This window comes from Malaclemys terrapin, chromosome 13 (assembly GCF_027887155.1).
Source record: "Malaclemys terrapin pileata isolate rMalTer1 chromosome 13, rMalTer1.hap1, whole genome shotgun sequence".
Lineage (NCBI taxonomy): Eukaryota > Metazoa > Chordata > Testudines > Emydidae > Malaclemys > Malaclemys terrapin.
In genome coordinates this window covers 24,387,524-24,407,074 of record NC_071517.1, presented here as the reverse complement: position 1 = coordinate 24,407,074, position 19,551 = coordinate 24,387,524, and the positions used below count along the sequence as shown (strand labels likewise).

The window sequence follows — 19,551 nt, the reverse complement described above, 5'->3', positions numbered from 1 at the left end:
TGCCATCAAAGTGATTAGTTATTATCCAGGATGGAAAGAAAATGATTCATTGGGATGCAGCTGGCTGCTGTTTGACATCCCACCATTGATCTGATCTAACAAGTGTTTAATGAGCACAGGGACTCGACATACCTAAACTGCAATTTTTGCATAACCTATTCATAGTGCATTCTGGATGTTTTCATGGAAAACTGACCCTTCCAGAGTCATCCTCAGTCACATTTAACTGGCAGCATATGAGTTATTTTCCTCCCTGTTTAAGGAGTCTCAGGCATGCTGCACGCACAGATTACTGATGAAAAGATACAATGGGAGGGTTGGTAATCTCCATCTCGGAGGTGTTCAGTTTGGTGTTTTGTATCCATGCTGTGCTGGGGGTGCCAAATGTAAGCCCTGGAGCACATTGGAGCAAAATACCTTTTCATTGATGGAAGGGATTTATTTTAATTGCAGATACAGAGCACAGAAATGGCCAGTGGTCAGTTCAGAAATTGCCAGCTAAAGGAATAAATCAATAGTCTTGGATATGAGAAAAGAAGTCCCCAGGCCAGTGGGCCACCAGCTATAACCACAGGGGAAACCTACAGCAAGGGGCCACCAGCCATAACCACAGGGGGAACCCACAACAACGGACCGCCAGCCAGAACCACGGGGGAACCCACAACAAGGGGACACCAGCCAGAACCACAGTGAGAATCTGAAACAGAGGCCACTGACCAGTATTACAGGGGGAATCTGAAACAGAGGCCACTGACCAGTATTACAGGGGGAATCTGAGATAGAGGCCACCTGCTGGTACAACAGGGAGCATCTGGGATAAAGGCAACCAGCTGGTACTACAGGGCAAATGTGGGATAGAGGCAACCAGCCGGTACCACAGGGCAAATGTGGAATATAGGGCCACCAGACGGTACCACTGGGTGCATGCAGGTAATAGCAGAGTATTGTTTTCTATGTCATATTGAGACCTGAAGCATAGTCAGGTGCTCAGATACCATACTGACTTTGCCTGCACCGATACTTTTCAAATGTTTCACCATTGCACAGCCACTGGTGCAGCCCCACATGGACTATTGCAGGCAGGCTGCCAGGAGTTTTACAATCACGTCATCCAGACCAGCACTGTGTAGACTCATGGGATTATGCACTAGCATTCCCACCTATTGCCTCAGGACGGTAGCAGGCACCAGTGCCAGTGTGAAGGTGGAAGACTTGCAGAAAAACGGCTTGCATAGACACAGCCAGCAATGAGCTACAAAGCTTGTAACATTAGTGATCTACAGCCACCCAAAACCAGAGCAAAATATTTCACATAGTGATTTCTGGAAGAGCTCAGTTTTGTCGGATCTGTAAGAGGCATGAGAGATGTCTGCAGAATTACTGGAAATAGCCTGGGGCAGAGTTTTGTGTGGGGACAGCTGAGTCATCCAGGTTTGTAAAATACATGTCTGTGTGTGATTTTCTGATTTTGTACCAGGCATTGTATCCCATTGAGGGTCTGGCTTGAACTGACAAGGTCAAAGAAAACTCCAGTAAAAGTACACTTCTACCCTAAAATGTGACTCTGTAATAATGTCATCGTAGGACTCCATATCCACTGTGTCTCATTGCTCCCAGATCTTTTGTGCTCAGTTTAAAAGTATCAGCCCCACAAACTCATTCTGGGATCTGAGAGGCAAGCTGAGTTCTTTATTTCTCAGATGTTCTGGAGGTCAAATTTCATCAGCTATCCCTGTGAAGTCCTAGTGTCTTCAGATGATGTAACCAGTGGCACCTGCATAAACCCACTTAAAACTAATTACAGTACACAGGTGCCAAAGGGGAGAAAGGTATTGCTGTGGTGTAAACTGAAGTTATAATTTGGGGTGCAGAATCTTTATTTCAAGCAATGATCAGCGAGATCAGAAAAGCCCAGGCTGAGTTTGTGGGGCTGGAAATAACACACTTTTACCTGCAAACTGAGAAAATCTGATTTGGCGTCATTGAGAATCAGTGAATATTGGAACCCACTTTGCCAGGTTTGCAGGGCTACTTTTCAGGGTGTGTCCATTCTCTGAGGTTATCAGTCCATACTTTGCCTACCCATGGCTCAACACATCCGGTAAAGCAAAGACCTGCCATACCTCAGCAGAGCAGGATGAATGGAATTTGTCCTGGGAATTGGAATATCCTCAAGCGGCTATTATCTGGTACAATCAAAACCACAGAGCTCCCAATTCAAGGGAGAAAATGTAAGCAAAAGAACATTCGTATAATACATTAGTTGAGATCTGACAAGTTCTAGTACTCAGTGACCGTTTCTTTGTTTCATTGGGTAGTTGACTGAGGAGGGAGATCAAAGAAGAGACTATACCTCACCAATAAGAAGTTCTGTGGTTTGAAAACTTTGGATGTGTCCCCCGATCCTCTGCACATGACTGAGAGTAGAGGCCTTTCCCCCGGTTTGGAGAATACATTGTATAGTGATTTTATAGACTTTAGTGTCAGGCAGTGATGCATCACCTGGCAGAGTGTCATACAAGAATCATAAATCACAATCTCCCAGGAACTTGTGAATGTCAGGCACTTGAATTCACTGATGTGGTATCCATGGTGCTTTGCCACGTCTCACATCCCCATCTCCTTCCCAAAATAGCCTAATTCTAAAATATTAGTCAGCACTTGGAGTGCTGCCATAACACAGGAGACAGTTGAGAAAACAGAGAAAATGTGTCTCCTAGTGCAAAGAAATATTAAGATGCACTTCCCGAGGCTCTGTTCAAACCAGAGACAGAAGCTACTGGCATGATACCATAATAAATGGGGCAGGAGAAAGCTGTCGGGTTAATAGAGGGTGAGGTAGTGCAGTCACCTCACACATCGGAAATCACCCATGATTAAGCCTCAACATGAAGCTGTATTTCTACAAAGAAGAATTGTATCGGACACTTTCAAATTTGGAAGCAAGTCTCTCAAAGCTACAGAATGCTTGCTGGGACATAGTCTCTTTTGTCTACAAGTACAATTATTCTGACAATTAGAGCCAACAGGAAAATTTCAAGCAAGAGCACAGCAGATATGCCTGGAAGGATTTTCAAAAGCTCCTAAGTGACTTGAGCACAAGTACCACTGAAAATGCTCCTAAGTCACACCTACCTGTTGCATCCAAAAAAATCCTGTATTCAGAGCACAGACAGACAATTATGACTGCAAATAGATAATGTGACACAGACACTTATGTGCCCACTTATTGATTTATACATGCAAATATGGCAGTTTGCATGTGCAATCAGTGCATGCACTTTTTAAGACACATCAGTGGTGTGCAAACTTGAAACTTTGCCCTTAAAAGTTAACCACACTGAAATACCATTTAAATGTGATATAAACCTGTAGACAGTTTAAATTGAATCCCAAAGGCCAAGGAAAACCAATAGAGAACACTGAGATGATTGACTTCATACACAACTAAGGCAGGCAATTTTCTTCAAGCAACAAAAGTTAGTTGTCCACTTTGAAGAGTATGTTCCTATCTTTGTGACTATCAGTTTACATATAGATCATCTATTCTCCCATCTTCTTATTGATGGGGAATGTATGGTGTGGAACTCCCAGGAAAGCCAACATCTGGTGTGTATAAATCATCTATCTGCACATCTAAGGAAGAATAGATCCCCCTGAGCCTCTTCAGTTAAGGAAGGAAGGTAGATTTTATTTTACACATAGAAGTAACTGAACAATATTGTACAGTAAATTGATTAAAGATCAACTAAAATATCTGAGAGGGAGGAGCATGTTGCCAGGCCCTGCCCAGGGGATCCCAGCAGTTAGTCCCAAGTGATCTGGACACACCATTCTGTGCTCTGCACACCAGCCTGAGTGCACTCCCCATGCTCATCATCTCAGCCTAAACACGTATCCCATCATGCTCAGTGTGAGCTCAGGCCCTGATAGGATATGAAATAACAATAAACCCCCATTTCTGAAGGAGGCCTTATGTGTCCCACCATCCACATGTCCTTCCTTGCCCCTTTTTAGCCCCCTCTCCCCTAGAAGGTTAGTGGTGTGTCCCTCTGCTTCCTCCTGGCCAGTGCTCTACCCAGGATGGAAGTGCATTACACGTCCCATGGGTGCTGCCTCAGCCTCAATAAACTTTATTTAAATACACACAGACATACACAGACAATATACAGATATTTGTTTCTTCTCTGAAAGTTCTACAGGACTGACACCGCTTTGGATGACACTCATGGAGAATTTTAAAAAGTGCAGCAAATGTATGAAAAATAAAACTCTTTTAATGGTGGTCATCCACGGAAACAACAATAGATGTACGTTCAACCAGGCGGGCACATGGACACGGCTCCACACATAGTACATTGGCTCTGTATAAGCATCTCCACATACATTGTGTCTATATAAATGTACAACAGTCTCATAAGTCAGCAAGGAACAAAATCAGATTAGTATGGACGTGGCACACCTTTGCACTCCCAGCGATATGATCCACTGTCCACATACCAATGTGACTTTGTTAGAATATGGAATGTAAACACAAAACTGGTTCAAACAAACATTCGCACCATCTACTATAGAAACCCCCGACATATGCAACAATATTATAAAAGGAACATTCACCTTGGGGTTCTGGTGACAAGTTACTCAACACCAGCTCCTGCAGTTTTGTTATCACCATAACTCCTAAACAGGATTATATGTTTGCTTATCTAATATAGCTACAACTATCTTTCAACATAGATTGTATATACAGTACATATACACAGAACATACACAGCACACAATATGTATATTTATGTGTTTTCATGTTTGTACAGTATATCACAGATTATGTGAACACAGAATATATGGACGTGGACCTGTAAGAAATCATTTTATAAAATATTTGTAATACCAAACCAAAAAAACAACAACAACAACAACAAAAACAAAATTCCCACAACCCGGAAATCAGTTGAATAAACAAAAATCCCCACTCTTGAAATGGTGCCACCTACCCCCTTGGGTGGCATTACAGACCTTTCTGTTCCCAAGATAAAAGCAGCAGCAAGAGGGTCAGTTTGCATCCATGCTCCCAGAAAACACAAAGCAATACAAGTTGTCGGATTGCAAACTCAGAGTGGTGTCTGTATTCCCTAATTCTGCACTCCCCCTCTTTCCCTCACTAGGGTGTAAGAGACTCTGCCAGCAGCACAATATTTAACCTGCAACAAGATGTGCTAGAATAAATCTACTGACTGCAGTCCAGGACTGTTATCTCCTATCACTTAGAACCCAGCTTCTGAGTTATAGCTTTTTATTTAAAACAATCTTTTTATTTAGCAAAAAATTGTTTCCACTGTACCCTTCACGTGTCCTCTTCCTAATGTGACAAACCCGGAGGAGATGAAATTATGGAGATCTGGCCCTCCACTTCGATAAATATCCTTCCCATAGTGACCTGCCAAGGCAAATGACAACAAGCAAGGCATTACTCAACATATCCATTACGCCATGCATCCACATTAGCCCCAATTCAATGAGAGCCAAAGCCCCGTCATATAGTGAGACAATAAAAGGAAAGCGAGGACGTGAGAGGCATAGAGAGTTCAGAGAGCAGGAATATCTAAACACAACACAAATAGAGTGTGAATTGCAGAGGAAAAAAACAGCGTGCCTGGAGCTCCCAGGAGTTACAAACACTTATGAATTACTGATAGGGGAACCTCAGAAGAGGTTCAAAAACCAAAACCATGGACTCAAACACCCCACACTTTAGGCAAGTAGGCCCATCTTTAGATCAAAGATTCAGCAGCATTAGGACAGGTATCCCAAAGTGATCAGAACTATCCAGACCTTTGAAACTGAGAAACTGGGCTGGAAATCATGTGAGAAACAGCTCTGATTCTTCCTGATGCCATCTAGGCTGGGTGAACCCTAGATATGCCATTCCTGATGAGTATCAGTGCTTCTGCTTCTGGTCTCAAATATTTTGAGCTTCCAGGCTTGTCTACACTGAAAAGTGACATTGGTATAGCTATGTTTCTCCAGGATGTGAAAAATCCAGCATGACCTAACCCCTGGTGTAGACAGTGTTAGGTCAATGGTAAAATTCTTCCACCAGCCTAGCTACTGCCTTTCGGGGAGGTGGCTTATCTACAGCAATGAGGTAAATCCCTCCCGACACTGCAGTAAGCGTCTGTACTGAAGTGCTAAAGCAACAGCAGCTGTGCCTTTGTAATGTAGACATAGCCTCAGAATTAGTCTGAGTTTAGTTAGAGTTCACTATAAAAGTGCAGGTGTCTCCCTACACTATCCAAATTGGTTTCCCTGTCCCTATTAAAGATATGGTTGGAGAACCTGCTTCTTAGCTTTGACCCATTCTAGCTGAGACAATGATACATCCATTGGAGGTGGGGGTCCCCAGACACCTTCTTACTGCTGTTGCTGGCAGAAAAGCACTCCCTTGGTGCTGCCACCCAGTTGTGACAGTGAACACACAGGAATAGCACACCCCTGACATTCGCTGCCTCTTTAATACCAAGAGATCCTGCCTGTGCATCCCCGAGACCATGTGTCGCTCTGACACAAGAGCAAAATCAGCTGCTTGTGAACGCCTCCCTTTTCCACGTTATTAATTCTTCTGTTCCTCTTCTTGAACAGAGTTGCAAATGAGACTGGAGCCAGTGGGAAGGGAGGGAGGCGGGGTTCAGAGGGACACAGCAGTTTTCTTTTTTGTCTGCATTTTCGTGATGCCTTGGAGTCTAGCTACAACAATGACTGACACTTTATCAGTGCCTAAGACAGGCAGATATTTTTTCATGTAAATAGGGATAAAAAAGAAATATGCACATATGCTATCACATCTAACTGATGGCTGTGATTTATACATCGCCTCTGAGAAACTGCTGGAGTCAGAGATCAGGCAGTGAAAGAGTATGAAATAGCGCAGACTGACTGGAAGATTAAAAGATTGTTTGCTAGTTTGTTCTCTGACCCTTGCCATCCCCTCTTTAGTGCAACATAAGAGTTAAATTAAGAGTTTCCCACGGTAACAAAACAACATCATTTGAACAGAAATCATGTTTCCCCAAGAGCAGCCTGTCTCAGGACAGTTCAAATACCAGTAGTTTTTCTCTTTACAGATATATTATGGGATGATGTGTCTATTTAATGTATTCCTTTATTCCCACTCACTTCTTGTCATTTCTCATGGCCTCCTAATGTAAAATTACTGATATATGAGTTCTCACTTTCAAAAGTGCCTAGAGGAGAGCTAGCGGGACAATCATAGCAGCTATTATTCACACAGACATTTTTATAATCACCACTTGATTGGAATGGTTCACACTGAAACAGAATGCCATTCCCACTCCATCCCTTCTCTGCAAGCCCAAGAGCTCGAGGAAGTACCCATGCGGAGTGTGAAGAAAACAGAGGTATGTGAAACACTCAGGGAAATGAAAAACCAGGCAAAATCCTGGCTTATTTCATATTTCGTTATCTACTCACAAATAGCTGCTTTTCTGAAAAAAATATGTTGTTTACAAACATGTATTTTTCCAAATGCAAAAGGGCCAGTTCTGAACAAAATATGATTTTGTGTCTCACCATTGCAGGAATTATCCAATGACTGGAAATACAAAAGTAGCCATTCCATTGATGTGCTAGGCACAGCAAGAGGGCAGAAATGTTCATGCCAAATCCCGCAAGATGTTGGATTTTTCCCAGCTCTCCTGGGCACCCAGCAAGTTGCATAGTGTGTGATACCACTCTCATCAGCTGGCATCAGAAGGGGTTGGAAATATGGAGAAGCACTGCCTGGAAGCATCACCCCCAGGTACAGCACTCCCAGGATTAAAGCTCCATCTTTGTCAGAGCCATGGTATTCTTGAACCAAAATGCAATTCTGAGATTCTCCTATGGGTTTGCAGCCATGAACAGGCAATTGCTGGGTAAGACTCCTCCAGAAATGATTACGATGTGTCTGTCTGCACAGCTCCAGTGCTGTGGAGTGACAGAGTGAGGTGGGTTTTTAAATTGTGTTAAATAATCTTCATTGGAAAATAAAGAGGTTTGGTTTTTTTAAGCACGGGCTGACCCTGGGACTTCTTGCCCTCTTCTCTGTATATTTTATGATTTCTGCAATTTCTTCCCTGTCAAAGCCAAGATGTTCCTCATCTTTGGCTTTAGCAACCAGATAGCCTGCCCTCCCTGCCTACTGTTGGTATCTGTCCCTTTTCTTTCACTTTTCATATCTTCTGCTATAAGCTGTGGTTCTATGGCAGCCTTTCTCAAATGCGGTGACCAGGGGATTTTCCTGCACTGCCCACCGGCTCCAGGGGCCGACTTCAGCAACCCCCACATGTCTTCATCCACAGGACTCTGGGGTCAGGCTTCAGACCCTCCACCCCTCCCTTCTTCAGCCACGGGACTCCAGGGGTGGGCTTCAGCAGGGCCGATCTTACCAGGTGCTGTGGTCAAGAGGCAAGGAGCGGGATGAGCCTGGGCTGTGAGGCCGCTTAGGTCAATGGCAGAGGATCGTCAGGGCCCGGGTGGTGCTGGGGAGAGCTAGCGTGTGGTGTATGGGGGGGTCCCTGGGGTGTGTGTGGGGGTCCCTGGGGATGGGGGGAGGCAGCGGGGACCAGGGGCACCAAAATACAACTGTACATTATTTTTATTATTGAGTCTTACATAAATAAATTAGAATGATTTGGACATGTCTGTGTGCGTATTTGTTTGTTTTTCCTAAAATTAATGAAGTATTTTAGGAAAATTTGTCAGAGCGGCCACCAGCAAGAGTTGCTGGCCACACACTGTGGCCACCAAAAAATTGGTTGTGAGACCCCCTGGTCTAAGGAGTTCTTAGGTTTTTGAGTGTGGGGCCATGGTGTCTCTTGGGTTCATCTCCCAGCTGTCCTGGGCGTGATCGCTTCCTGTTCCGGGTGCTGGGAAGGAGTGAATCTTTGCTTGTCAAACTGTCCTCCCCTCCAGCTCCCTACCCATAAGCCTGCCCGGATGTGGACATCTGACCCACCCAAGAGAGGGCAGAGCATAGGCCTGACACAACTACCCTGCTCCCATCCCCTCTGACCCAGAACAGAGTGAGCCTGTCCCTTTACCTTGGTCTGTCCTCTCTCTGTTGTCAGTCTGTCTTTCTTTGGGTGGCTGGGGACATTCTTTTAACAAAATCACAGCTTTGTAGGTAAGCTGAGCACTAGAACTGGGCAAATAACTGGTTGTTCAGCTCACTGGCAAGTTCCAAAGAAACGGGAAACATGTTTGGTTTGAGTTAAACCAAATCCAGAGTTAGGCCATAAATGACCATTGTGATCGGCCTGATCTCCTGCATAATACCAGCCAGAGACTTAACCCAGGGACTCCTGCATCAAGCTCAGTCACCACTAGAGCGTCTCTTTGAAAAAGACTTCTAATCTTCACTAAAGTTTTTGGCTGCCTTGTTTGCAGGTGCTGTGTGGGGTTCCTCCGGTCTGGCATGCTGGGCCTCCTTTGGCTGCTCACAGGACATTTTCCCCTTTTCATCTTCACCGCAAGAAAATTAATTAGTTAAACTTTAAACTATTGTATCCTACAGCAAGCTTCCACACAGAAAGCCACCCCCTTTGTTGTCCCCCCACCCCCAAGCAGTGGGCAGTGCATTCCAGTGGACAGGGCAGTTCAGTAGGACTCATAAAGACACAGGTTCTATTTCTGATACTGCAGCTGGGTGACCTGGGGCAAGTCATAGCACCACTCTGTGCCTCAGTTCCCCATCTTAAAAATGGGTTACCTCACTTGTAAAGCACTGTGGGGTCTATGCTGAAGAAGAGCTAGGTTTTATTATTATTAAATCCTACAGCACATTTTTCTTCCAACTCAAAGCAGTCACCCACATATCTTGATCTCCTTACAGGGAGTACAGTACTTTATTACACAGTATTCCTCTAGCCAGACTGAGTCTTTAAGTTCTAGTTCTTTCATTTCATGTAAAATCTAACAATGCTGCTTTTGATTACCATGTTCGACTCTGGCTCACTCTCCCCTCTCTCTCCATCACACACACACAAGCTTGGGAAGGCCAGGCTGTGGCACTGGAGAGAGAGAGGAGGTTAACCCTTATGTTACTGCAATCTTCAATACATGGAGTTCAAGCACAGAGGAGAATGACTCCCTCCCATAAGATGTAGGACCCAGGAAATGCAGAGCAGATGGGGGGGTTTGCTCATCACACAACAAAGGCAGACTCTTTAGGGCATACAGAACATTTCTTTGCAACTGCATCCTAAGTAAATTGCATATGGAATGAACTTGGTTATGAATAGCAATTACAACTCCAGCTCTGGGACAACAGAATTATTAGAGCTGAACTAAAATGCTGTTATCTACCTTTCGGAAATGTTATTACTAAATAAGGATTACATTACTCAGGAGAGGGGGATAAGGGCTTTCATGTATAGAAGAGAGGCACCTGGGTGAAAAATGTTGGAATTACATCCCACTGCTTATAGGATTCCCTAAAAAAATTATAAAACTAGGAATGAGAGGTCAGGCTCCAAATTGCTCAATGAAAACATTCTCACATACATCTTAGAAGAGCAAAATGTTTGGAGGGGTTTAGGGAATAAAGATGAAGCCCATCCCTGGTGCATCTCATTTCTGCTGGAGTCTTCTCACTGGGCAATTTTAAACATTTCAGCGACGGGAGACAAAGTATGTCAACAGCACAGACAATTCTAAGGTGTGTGTTAGATGCACAGAAAAATGCTATGCATTCCCTTGGAACTGAGAAATGACATCTGTTTATCTTGTCAATCAAACGTAATGATCTCTGAAGTTAAGGAAAGGTGCAACTCACAGAGCAAAATAAAATAATTCTCTGGGCTAGCACAGAGCTGCTGAAGAGCATGGAGCACCCAGGCAAAACAGTTATTGCAGCTGACCACCAATAATCACCCCTGTTTGTGGAAAGTAGCTGCAGTAATTGGCCAGCATTAGACAGGGCTCCTGGCTGAAGGCTACCCTCCGGCAGGGACTTGTTTATAGTCAGGTCAGACATCTTGCTATTTTACCACAGCATGGGAGGTAGATTACCAGAGATTACAATGATAACAAGGTGCCCCACAGGGATCATACAGAAGGCAGCTGTGCATTTCTAAAATTTTCTATCAGAAAGGCACAGTTAGGGTATTTCTCCAGGTTTAACAGCATTTGTTCCAAGATTGCTGTGCGGATCCCACGTGTGGAAATGCAGCAACAAAGAACCAAGGAGAATTCAGGGTAGGCTAGGGAGCTTGGCAACACTTCATATCCCTGCCCTGGATACTGGAGATGCTATTGTCAACACTCATTTCCCAGTGCACAGAGATGGAGGTGCTGGAGTTGTTCCCTAATCTAAATTACACTGGTAAAGCTGCAAGACAGCTTGAGGAATAGAGCATCTGCCCTAATTCACATACTCTGTGAATATGAATGACCATATCTGCATGAATTCTCTCAACGATTTCTTCCATCTTTGCCTCCTCCTTGAGCTTCCCTATCCTGCCTCCAGCTGGCTGCCTCCTCCCTAGAACCTTGAGTTTCTGCCCACCCCCCTCTGCCTCTCCTTTCCTCTCTCAAGTCCCCACCTCCCATCTACCCTCTACCCCACCACATCCCAGAGTTCTCCCCTCACGTGTTCCCTGACCATAAAGACCCTGCTAGAGCATTGTCTCCAACCTCAGCCCACCTGTGGCCATAGAGATGGGGCTTGGACCGCCACCTGTACAGCACCCCCTGCCCAGTGCTCCAGCCCTAGCTTTCTGGCTATGGGCATGTGGGGGGCTGTCCTATAGGCACAGATCCTGATGGTTCAAGGCCTTTGTGATTCTCATGAAACAGAAGACAGAATCCGGGGTCTGAGCTGGAGAGACAGAGCAGCCCTGCCAGGCTGGCCTCTCCCATGGACTGCCAACAGGAACTGTGTCCAGGGGCCTGGCCTGGCTGGAGTAGGGGTGCAGGGCTCAGCAGAAACAGTGACCCAAGGCCCTGATTTTCAGAGGTGCTGAGGACCTGTATCTAGCACTGACTTAACCTGGAGTTGTAGGTGCCTAACGCCTCTGAAAATCAGGCCTGTAACTTGGCACAAACTCAGCACAGGCTCACCACAAACTCCCTGACCTGAGCTTAGCTTTGGGTTCAGCACAGAGCCTGAAGGCAGGGAGCTCTCCAGCACTGCTAGCCACAGCCAAAAGCTTGCGTCAGGTCCCCACAATCATGAGACTGACCTGGAAATCAGGAGAGCTGTTGTTTTTAATAATGCCTTTTTTTTTTAGGGGTGAGGTGGGGGAGGTATTTGCCTGCTGTTTTCTGAATATTTAGAGAGCATGCTAGCATTTCTCTACAGCCAGCTGCTTGCTTTCACTGAAAGCTGGGATACGCACATCACCTGGGCGTTACGAAAAAAGCCAAATATTGCCAGATTCATGAGAAAGTCAAATGCAATGGCAACATGGCTCGTCCCTGGCACCGGGTTTTGTGACAAAAGGTCCAAGCTAGAACCAGTGCCAAAGCCACAGCCACATGCAGCACACCCAGCGCAAGCCAGATTCACTGCAATGGGTTATGTGAGCCAGTGCAGTACTTGTAAACATTCCTGACACCAGTGAGATTTTGTTGCAAGCCAGAAAAAAACGTGGAAAGTAAAATCAAACCGGGTTGGGATCTTAGTAACATTTCCCTTAGGCTATTGTTCCTCTCATTAGATACAAGGGAGATTCATAATCAAATTAATTATCTGTGGCCTGGTCTACACTATCACTTTAATTCGGATTTAGCAGCGTTAAATCGAATTAACCCTGCACCTGTCCACACAACGAAGCCGTTTATTTCAAAATAAAGGGCTCTTAAAATCGATTTCTGTACTCCACCCCGACGAGCGGAGTAGCGCCAAAATCGATATTGTCATTTCGAATTAGGGTTAGTGTGGCCACAATTTGATGGTATTGGCCTCCGGGAGCTATCCCACAGTGCACCATTGTGACCGCTCTGGACAGCAATCTGAACTCAGATGCACTGGCCAGGTAGACAGGAAATGCCCCGCGAACATTTGAATTTTATTTCCTGTTTGCCCAGCGTGGAGAGCACAGATGACCACAGATAGCTCATCAGCACAGGTAACCATGCAGGCCGATAATCGAAAAAGAGCACCAGCATGGACCATGAGGGAGGTACTGGATCTGATCGGTATATGGGGAAAGGATTCAGTGCTAGCAGAACTTTGTTCGAAAAGACGAAATGCCAAAACTTTTGAAAAAATCTCCAAGTGCATGATGGAGAGAGGCCACAATAGGGACTCAGATCAGTGCCGCGTGAAAGTCAAGGAGCTCAGACAAGCCTATCAAAAAACAAAGGAGGCAAACGGTCGCTCCGGGTCAGAGCCGCAGACATGCCGCTTCTACGCCGAGCTGCATGCAGTTCTAGGGGGGGCCGCCACCACTACCCCACCTCTGACCGTGGATTCCAAGGCTGGGATAATCTCATCAGCTACCCCTGAGGATTCTGCGGACGGGGAAGAGGAGGAGGAGGAGGACGACGAGCTTGCGGAGAGCACCCAGCACTCCGTTCTCCCAACAGCCAGGATCTTTTTCTCAGCCTGACTGAAGTACCCTCCCAACCCAGTATCCAAGACCATGACCCCATGGAAGGGCCCTCAGGTGAGTTTACCTTTTAAAATATAAAACTTGTTTTAAAAGCAAGCATTTTTTAATGATTACTTTGCCCTGAGGACTTGGGATGCATTCACGGCCAGTACAGCTACTGGAAAAGTCTGTTAACGTGTCTGGGGATGGAGCGGAAATCCTCCAGGGACATCTCCATGAAGCTCTCCTGGAGGTACTCCAAAAGCCTTGCCACAAGGTTTCTGGGCAGTGCAGTCTTATTCCGTCCTCGATGGTAGGACACTTGACCACGCCATGCTTGCAGCAAGTAATCTGGTATCATTGCATGACAAAGCCTGGCAGCGTATGGTCCCGGTGTTTGCTGGCAAGCAACATCCGTTCTTTATCTTGCTGTGTAATCCTCAAGAGAGTGATATCGCTCATGGTAACCTGGTTGAAATACGGGAATTTAATTAAGGAGACAGAGGTGGCCGTTCCTACTGGGCTGTTTGCCTGTGGCTGAAAAGAAATCCTTCCCTGCAGTTAGCCAAGCGTGGGGGGGGGGGAATTGGCCCAGAGCTTTTCGCGTTTGGCTAGCAGGGATCTTCCCTGATACCAGCCACGTGGTGGGGGGAGGGATAAAGCGATCATCCAGAGAATTGGATGGGAGGGTTTAGTTTGTTTTCTGCTGCTGAAGGTTAATAGGAAAACCGCAGCACTCAACGGGATTTGCTTGGTATGTGGGAAAGCAGGGCGCAGAAGCCGGAAGACAATGGCTTACCATGGCCGCATGCAAGCCGAATTCTGTTGCCAGGACCTGCGTCTGTGATCTCTAGCAGCAAAGCCACAGGCACTCAATATTAAGAGGCAAAATGCGACCTTGTACTGAAATCACATGTGCTATGTAATGTGAATAGTGTTGGTCACCGTGGAAGAGTATAAGCATTGTTCTGCAAAATGTATCCTTTTTAAAAAATTCTCTCCTTTTTTCCCTCCCTCCAGCAGCTGCAAATTTTTCAAGCCTCCCTCCTCTGTCCCGAACGCTATCTCAGATAAGGCGTCGGAAAAAGAAGACGCGAGACGAGATGTTTGCAGAAATCATGGAATCCACCCGCAGTAAAAGAGCTCATCTGAATGAGTGGAAGGATATGGTTTCAAAGTATAGGAAAGAAGCCAGTGAACATGAGGAGAGGAGAGATGCTTAAGATGAGAGGTGGCGGCAGGAAGATCAGAGGAGGCAGGATGCAACGTTGGGGCTGCTGCGTGAGCAAACAGACATGCTCCGGCGTCTGGTGGAACTTCAGGAATGGCAGCAGGATAACAGAGTGCTGCTACAGCCCCTGTATAACCCCTCTCCCCCCTCACCATGTTCCATAGCCTCCTCACCCAGACGTGTAAGAACGCGGGGGGGGAGAGGGGGAGGCTCCGTACACCCTCCCATTCCACCCCAGTGGACAGCCCAAGCAAAAGGCTGTCATTTTTTTAACCTTTTTTTAGTGGCCTTTTCCTTCCCACCGATCCTCCTCCCAAACCCCACCCGGGTTCTTTCTCTCTTTTTATAATCAATTAATAAAGAATAAATGATTTTTAAATGATAGTGACTTTATTTCCTTTGAAAGCAAGGTGGGGGAAGGGGGAGGGTGGGTTCCTTACAGAGAATGAGTCAATAAAGGGGGCGGGTTTTCATGAAGGAGAAACAAACAGAAATTTCACACTGTAGCCTGGCCAGTCATGAAACTGGTTTTCAAAGCTTCTCTGATGCACAGCGCTTCCTGGTGTGCTCTTCTAATCACCCTGGTGTCTGGCTGCACGTAATCAGCAGCCAGGTGATTTGCCTCAGCCTCCCACCCCGCCATAAATGTCTCCCCCTTACTTTCACAGAGATTGTGGAGCACACAGCAAGCAGAAATAACAATGGGGATATTGGTTTGGCTGAGGTCTGAGCGAGTCAGTAACGATCGCCAGCGACCTTTTAAACGGCCAAATGCACATTCTACCACCATTCTGCACTTGCTCAGCCTGTAGTTGAACAGCTCCTGACTCCTGCCCAGGCTGCCTGTGTATGGCTTCATGAGCCATGGCATTAAGGGGTAGGCTGGGTCCCCAAGAATAACTATTGGCATTTCAAAATCCCCAACGGTTATTTTCTGGTCCGGGAAGTAAGTCCCTTGCTGCAGCCGTTTAAACAGATTAGTGTTCCTGAAGACGCGAGCGTCATGAACCCTTCCCAGCCAGCCCACGTTGATGTTGGTGAAACATCCCTTGTGATCCACAAGTGCTTGCAGCACCATTGAAAAGTACCCCTTGCGGTTTATGTACTGGGTACCCTGGTGCTCCGGTGCCAAGATAGGGATATGGGTTCCATCTATCGCCCCACCACAGTTAGGGAATCCCATTGCAGCAAAGCCATCCACTATGACCTGCACATTTCCCAGAGTCACTACCTTTCGTAGCAGCACCTCAGTGATTGCTTTGGCTACTTGCATCACAGCAGCCCCCACAGTAGATTTGCCCACTCCAAATTGATTCCCGACTGACCGGTAGCTGTCTGGCGTTGCAAGCTTCCACAGGGCTATTGCCACTCGCTTCTCAACTGTGAGGGCTTCTCTCATCTTGGTATTCTGGCGCTTCAGGGCAGGGGACAGCAAGTCACAAAGTTCCATGAAAGTGCCCTTATGCATGCGAAAGTTTCGCAGCCACTGGGAATTGTCCCACACCTGCGACACTATGCGGTCCCACCAGTCTGTGCTTGTTTCCCGGGCCCAGAATTGGTGTTCCATGGATAGAACCTGCCCCATTAACAACATGATCTCCAAAGCACTGGGGCCCGCGGTTTGAGAGAATTCTGTGTCCATGTCCATGCCCTCATCACGCTTGTTGCTGCGCTGCCGTCGCCGCCTCCTCTTCGCCTCATTTTTCTGGTCCCAGCTCAGCATAAACTGCACGAGAACGCGCGAGGTGTTTACAATGTTCATGACTGCTGTCTTGAGCTGAGCGGGCTTCATGCTTCCCGTGGTATGGAGTCTGCAGTTTTCACCCAGGAAAAAAGGCGCAAAATGGTTGTCTGCCATTGCTTTCATGGAGGAAGGGGTGAGGCTGTATCCAGAACCACCTGCAACCATGTTTTTTGCCCCATCAGGCACTGGGATCTCAACCCAGAATTCCAATGGGCAAGGAAGACTGCGGGAACTATGGGATAGCTATGGGATAACTACCCACAGTGCAAAATCCAGAAATTGATGCTAGCCCTGGTACATGGACGCACACCGCCGAATTAATGTGCTTAGTGTGGCCACATACATTCGACTTTATACAATCTGTTTCCAAAATTCGAATTATATAAATTTGGATTAATCCTGTAGTGTAGACATACCCTAAGTAAATGTATCTAATTAGTATTAGATTTATACCAAAAATAATAAGGGTCATCTACAGGGGCTCCTGCTGTACCTTGTGAAAACCACATGAGATGGCCTGCAGAACAACCAGCTCGTCTTCCCTACCAGGCCTGGTATCTCCCAAAAGCCTGCCTCTGCAGCCCCTGACCTATGCAGATGTGTCTTGCAGCACACTCTGAAGGTCAATAGACTTGGGGTAAAATGTTCAAAGGTGCCTGTGTGACTTAGGAGCCTGAGTTGGCCTGAAACTCAATAATTCCCTTTTAATTCGAGGGGGAGCTGGCTTGAGTGCCTCTGCCAATTGCAAGTGTGGCACTACGGCCCCTTCCCTGCTGCAGTCTAGTAGTGGGTTATAGAGCATGCACAACTTGCTGAGCGGCAGGGTAGGGAGGTCGTGTATCAAGACCAATCCTGGAGCACTAAGTTGTACAAACACTAATGATGCATAAATCCCCAATCATTCTTATGCAACCCTCAGTGCATCAAATTCCAAAGTAAGTTCACATGGAGGCGGCTCAGACTGTACGGTTAGTTTGTACTTCAAGCAGTGCCTGGTTTATTTGTAAAATTACTATCTGTCTCTGCATTTTCCTTCCCATCAGACTCGCTCAGAGAACCCCAGATGTTTAAGTCAAAGTTCGTGTCCTTATTTGGCATAACTCAATTCATGTCTCCCTCTCTCTGAATTGGCCAGAAACTGAACCCAAGCCTCCAATGTGGCAGGGGAAACTTCTGAATCACCACTGGTCTGGACAGGTCTTGTAATAATCACACCTTCACATTTACTGTACAATATCCCCATGTGGACATTTAATAGAGATTGAGAACAGTTTTATACTAGTCCAGAGAATTTTGGATAAAAGTATCCACATGTTGGTTTACAAGTTCTATAGCAAAGATCTCATTCACAATTACATTCTATAGGTTTTACAGTGATGTCTATAGATCCCTGTTTATTTCCTCTAGCGCCCAATTGGTATCATCCACGTCACGTTCTATTGGATTTTCTAGGCTAGGATTTTCAAAGGCGCCTAATGGAATTAGGTGGCTAACTCCTACTGAAATTCTATATAGAGTGCAATTTGTACTTAGAGGGCCTCCGTGGTAAAAACATTAATCAATTATGCCACCAAGAAGAGGTTGGAAGGTAAAACTCAAATCAATGCAACTGTCCAAGCTGCTCACCTCAATTTTGTCATGAGTTGCTTCACCCGTGCTTGTTTGTCCCACTAAAAAGTTTCCTAGGTCAAAACAGCTGTTCTTAGCTTTTAATAACTTCAAGCGAAATACCACTGCAGGAAAAAAAATCCTTCCACCACTTATGTAAACTTGACTGAACATCTAGGAACGCTGTGTTATATTAAAATGTGATCAAAATGAGTCCTGTTCTTTACTCAGATATGGCTACGTTTTCTAGAGCTATGATTTTTCTTAAGGTCCAACCCCTGTTCTGCAGACATGAATTACAGGCACAAATCTGCGTAATTATGCAAAAGTAGTCTGATCTGTGCCTGCAGCTGAACTGCAGATGTCAAATGCACACGTAATTGAATTCCTCATGGAAAATGGGACCACAAATTTTGTGGCTGCAGTGTGTATCTGCAAAGGGGAAGCTTGACTTTCTTAAACTCTGGCTCAACAAAGGTTATCTCTAATGATAAACAAAAGATATCAATTAAACATTGTCTATGTTATGTACGAATGGTAAGCTGCTAAAAGTGGAAAACAACAGTTGCATAAGTGGCTTATCTATCCATCTTTCCTTTTTGAAAGAGACCTGGTGCAAGAGAGCATCCCTGTATTACAAATGGAAATACTTTTGGAAACATTAATATCTCTTACAATGAAAGAAACTTGTACATGAGATAAGTATCTATCCATCCATCCTCATGCACACCCATTATCATCTATCTGTCCATCTATAACCATACACAGCCATCATAAAAAAATAAGAATGGTCATACTAGGTCGGACCAAAGGTCATCATCTGGCAAACAGAGGCTAGGGCAGGGGTGGACAAACTTTTTGGCCCAAGGGCCACATCTAGGTATGGAAATTGTATGGCGGGCCATGAATGCTCACGAAATTGGGGTTGGGGTATAGGAGGGGGTAAGGCTCTGGCTGGAGGTGCGGGCTCTGGGGTGGGGCTGGGGATGAAGGATTTGGGGTGTAGGAGGGTGCTCTAGGCTGGGAATGAGGGGTTCAGAGGGCAGGAGGGGGATCAGGGCTGGAGCAGGGGTACGGGGGGGGGGTGCCTCTGGCTGTGGGTGCAGGGGGTTGGGCCAGAAATGAGGAGCTCAGGGTGTGGGTGAAGGATCTGGGCTGGGGCAGGGGATTGGGGGGTGGGGGTGAGGGCTCCGGCTGGGGGTGGGGCTGGGAATGAGGGGTTTGTGGTGCAGGAGGGTGCTGCAGGCTGGGATTGAGGAGTTCAGAGGATGGGAGGGGGATCAGGGCTAGGGCAGGGGATTGAGGCATGGGAGAGGGTAAGGGTACAGGCTCCAGGCGGCGCTTACCTCAAACAGCTCCTGGAAGCAGCAGCATGT

General features: G+C 46.1%; 1 protein-coding gene across 1 annotated transcript in view; it reads right to left on the bottom strand.

The window, feature by feature from the left end:
- Positions 1-4,106: 4,106 nt before the first annotated feature.
- The window catches only part of LOC128847881 (protein shisa-6-like), a 77,150-nt gene continuing 61,705 nt past the window's right edge, over positions 4,107-19,551 (bottom strand). Inside the window, exon 4 of the mRNA XM_054047616.1 lies at positions 4,107-5,437. Within this exon, the coding sequence (XP_053903591.1) occupies positions 5,316-5,437 (122 nt within the window). The 3' untranslated portion in view covers positions 4,107-5,315. The remainder of the gene's footprint in view (positions 5,438-19,551) is intronic.